This window comes from Ipomoea nil, unplaced genomic scaffold, assembly GCF_001879475.1.
Source record: "Ipomoea nil cultivar Tokyo-kokei standard unplaced genomic scaffold, Asagao_1.1 scaffold0711, whole genome shotgun sequence".
Classification (NCBI taxonomy): Eukaryota; Viridiplantae; Streptophyta; class Magnoliopsida; order Solanales; family Convolvulaceae; genus Ipomoea; species Ipomoea nil.
The window spans coordinates 307501-311888 of NW_017617139.1; the positions used below are offsets into that span (position 1 = coordinate 307501).

At 39.6% G+C, this 4388-nt stretch overlaps 1 protein-coding gene across 2 annotated transcripts in view; it reads left to right on the forward strand.

Moving 5' to 3' along the window:
• The window catches only part of LOC109176562 (S-adenosylmethionine decarboxylase proenzyme 4-like), an 11065-nt gene extending 6978 nt beyond the window's left edge, over window positions 1-4087 (forward strand). The window contains exons 2-3 of one of the 2 annotated variants that reach the window (XM_019326016.1): window positions 2659-3665; window positions 3696-4087. In XM_019326016.1, the coding sequence (XP_019181561.1) occupies window positions 2670-3665; window positions 3696-3761 (1062 nt within the window). In that variant the 5' untranslated portion in view covers window positions 2659-2669 and the 3' untranslated portion in view covers window positions 3762-4087. Of the gene's footprint in view, window positions 1-2326 lie in introns of those variants that run through there. The other variant, XM_019326017.1, reaches the window with a different exon arrangement.
• The last annotated feature ends 301 nt before the right edge of the window (window positions 4088-4388 follow it).

Below are 4388 nucleotides of genomic sequence, written 5' to 3' on the forward strand. Positions count from 1 at the left end.
AGGTTTTAAAATGACACACCTTAAGTTTCAACAACTCACGCATCTTAAGCATACAAATCACAAACCTTAAGAAGGTAAACAGCGCACCTCAACAAGGAAAATCATGCACCTTAAGTTTCAACAACAACTCACATTAAGCACACAAACCACGAACCATAAGTTTCAATAACTACTCACATTAAGCACACAAACCACGCACCTTAAGTTTCAACAACTACTCACATTAAGCACACAAACCACGCACCTTAAGGACACAAACCATGCACCTTAAGCACAAAAACCATGCACCTTTAGTTTCAACTACTTACATTAAGCACACAAACTACGCACCTTAAGCACAAAAATCACGCACCTTAAATTTGACTTAGATGCAAAAATTACCAAATTGCCACCGCGTTATATATATATATATATATATATATATATATATATATATATATATATATATATATATATATATATATATATATATATATATATATATATATATATATATATATATATATATATATATATATATATATAGAATTCAGTTCCCCGTGCGGTAGGGTGTGTCCCGTGGAATTGTGTGATTAAATCTGAGACATTGATCTTGCTTAAATCAACAGTGTTAACAACATGCACCAACAGTGTAAGGGAAACACACCACAATGAAATGTAAAAAAAACATCAAAAAATACACAACAGACCCAAAAAAAAAAAAAAAAAAAAAATACACCATATAACTCACCATACCCCAATGGTGTATTTCCGAACACTGTATGGTGTTTTTACTCACACCTAATGGTGTATTTTTGGTGATGCATACCTAATTTGTGTGTATTTTTGTGGTGAATTTTCTTAACTTTGATAGTGTATATTTGTTGAACTATTGGTGACGCCGCACTGCCGCAACTAAGGACATCGCCGCATTTGACTTACTGTATATATATATATATAGAGAGAGAGAGAGAGAGAGAGAGCTCATATGTGGTCATGTCATTAGGTGTGGCGGTGTGGTTGTATCTGTGTCGTTGAATCAGTTTAATCTAACGGTAGTGGCTAATTTTGAGGATTTGAGGATTTTAGCGCGTTTTGGTAAGTGGGGGTGTTATGGTTATTACAGTGGCCATTTACAGTGCCCGGGTTCTAGAAATACACCAACAGTGTTGACAACATGCACCAGTAGTGTTATAAAACACACCACAGTGAAACACACCAATAGTGTATTTCCGAACACTATATGGTGTATTTATTCATATCTAATAGCGCGTTTTTAGTGATTCGTACCTAATTTGTGTATGTTTTTTGATGTGCATTTCATAACATGGATGGAGTATATTTGTATAACAATTAGTGCGGCCGCACTGACCACACGGGAAGGCGTTGCCGCACCTGAACTTGGCACCAATGGGAATCTACAAATACACCAGAGTAAGGCTAATAATGCACCAATTACACAAATAAAACACACAACAATGTGATTTTCCCTATTCCGGTGCCTTATGACGAGTTTACCATTGCAGTTCGCTGGGTAGGAGAACGTACGCGAAAATACTGGAAAAATCTTGATTAATGGGATTCATTGGATCTATCTATTCTAATGACATGTAATTGACCATATGACCACACCTAACAACATGGCTACACTTGATCTCCCATATATATATATATATATATATATATATATATATATATATATATATATATATATATATATATATATATGACCAAGTTCCAGTGCGGCAAGGCCTTAGCAGCCGCACCATTCGGCACCAATAGTGTTAGGAAACGCAGATCAAAAAATGCATTAATGCACCAAAAAAATCATCATTAGGTAAGAATCACCACAAAACACACCATTAGGTATGCATAAGCGCACCACACAGTGTTCGGAAACGCACAATTAAGTGTAGGGAGGTATGGTGCATTTTTTTGGGTAAATAATGCGTTTTCTGGTGCATTACATTGTTGTGCGTTTTCAAATACGATTAGTGCGTTTTTACATATTTAATGGTGCGGCGTCTGCACTTACCGCAAGTTAATGCATGATCACATTTGAGCTGAATTTATATATAAAAAATTGGGAATTTAATTTTAAAAAGAGTGGTAAATAGTGACAAACGATAGAGTAATTAGTTTTTGAAAAATTGGATGTTTTGAGGTGAGAAAATTATAGAAGGAAGCTAGCATGCGCGTGGGAGTGAACTGGGATTCATGTATTTGTCTGGGGAAAGATCTCGTAATGCAAGAAACATATAAATAATTAAGTAAAATAAATAAATAAGTAGCATCATCTTGTTTTCATTATGCCTAAAATCATTATTCTTTGTTGCCTCATCCGCATGCCCCCATCGATCTCCGGCCTTGGCAAATCTCTTCTTCTTCTTCATTCCCACCTATATATACCCACTTCCCTGTTTCAGTTTTGGCACCTCCACTTCCTGTTTCTCTCTCTCTCTCTCTCTCTCTCTCTCACTCATTTTCTTTCCAAATTTGAAGAAAACAAAACAAGCAAATTTAGGAACCCTGCTGTCTCTAGCTAGCTAAATAATCTTTGTTTTCTTGTTTAATTAGTTTCCCCTGTCGATCTTGGCTAGCTAATAGGCCGGCTTTTGTATATTAATATTTCATCTATCGATCAGCTAGATCGAAAAATTAAAGTTTGGTACGGTTGAGTTGAAGTAGAAATGGCTGCTTCTGGATTTGAGGGATTTGAGAAGAGGCTTGAGCTACAATTCTCCGGCGACGATCCGGTGGCGGAAATGGGCGGCCTCCGGCGGCTGGATTTCGAGGTACTGGAGGAAGTACTGCATGCGGTGCAGTGCACGGTGGTGGCAGCAGTGGGCAACACATACTTTGACTCGTACGTTTTGTCTGAATCCAGCCTCTTTGTGTACCCCACAAAGATCATCATCAAGACATGTGGGACCACCCAGCTGTTGAAATCTGTCCGTCCGTTGGTCCACCTTGCGTCCCGATTAGGCCTCACCGCAACCCATTGTAGGTACACCCGTGGCAACTTCATTTTCCCTGAAGCCCAACCTTACCCTCACACCAGTTTCAAGGAAGAGGTTTTGTACTTGGAACAACAATTGCCCATCCATCTTTGTTACACCAAAGCCTCCCTCATGCACTCTAAGCTCACCTCTCATTCTTGGCATGTCTTCACCGCCTCCAATAATCCTTGGAATAATAATAATAGTAATAATAATGTCCCCTACACCGTTGAAGTTTGCATGACTGAGCTCGACAGCCTCCTCGCTCGCAACTTCTTCACGTCCGGCAAGGCCATCGTCGGGAGAGACATGACGGACCTCACCGGAATCCGGGAGATAAACCCTAATGCTACAATTTGCGATTTCGCGTTTGATCCCTGCGGCTACTCCATGAATGGCGTCGACGGCGAGCGTTACTCCACCATCCACGTGACCCCGGAGGACGGGTTCAGCTACGCCAGCTTCGAGTGCGTGGGGGACGACGATCGCGATGACATTGCCAAGGTGTTGAGGAAGGTGGTGGAGATTTTCCGGCCGGGGACGATGTCGGTGTCGATCACGTCCGCCACCCACGACGCGTGGACCGCCGTAGCCAAGGCCGTGGAGGGGATGGGAATGAGATGCCGGAGTTGCACCGTGGATGACTTCCCGGCCGCCGGGACCGTAATGTTCCAAACCTTCACCCTTCACCGGAAACAATAAGCGCTGCGCGGCAAATTAAAGACGGGAACGATCGATGAGGGTGCAGGAGACTTAGGGGTATTAATTATTTATTTGCTTTAATTATTAGAGATTATTAGTTGAAATTTTTTAATTAGGAGAATATTTTGGTGCATATATGGTAATGTGATTGCATCGGGCGGGGCGGGGCAGGTTGGATGATGATGATGAATGTGGGCATTGACTTGTGTAGAAAGGTTAAAGTGGGGGAAGATCATTTAGAGATGGTTGGAGTCTTGGAAGGTGATTGGTATTGTTTCATCATGATAATGCACCCCACTCATGTTTGTCACGCCTAGAATTTTGATTTTTGTAGTGGGTGGCCGTGCCCATGTCTAAGATTTAAAAAGTGCCTCAACTTTATGCCATCTCATTTTTTATTTTGTCTTCTCCATCCTCTATATATCTATATTATATGTCCTATCTCTCTCTCTCTCTCTCATCTTTTCTTTTATATATCATATACTTTTAATATACTCCGTATTTGTCTAAAAACAATCTCTCTACCTACCTACTTTCATTTCTCTCGCTTAATTCAATAAGTTATTCACCAAATCCAACATTTATTTTCATTAAGTTTTGCCACATATAAGATAATGTTAAGGTAATTTAATGTATGTTACGTTACTCAAATGATAATAATATGTTTTGTTATTCATAATATAAGATTTAGTAAAATGTATTGATTCA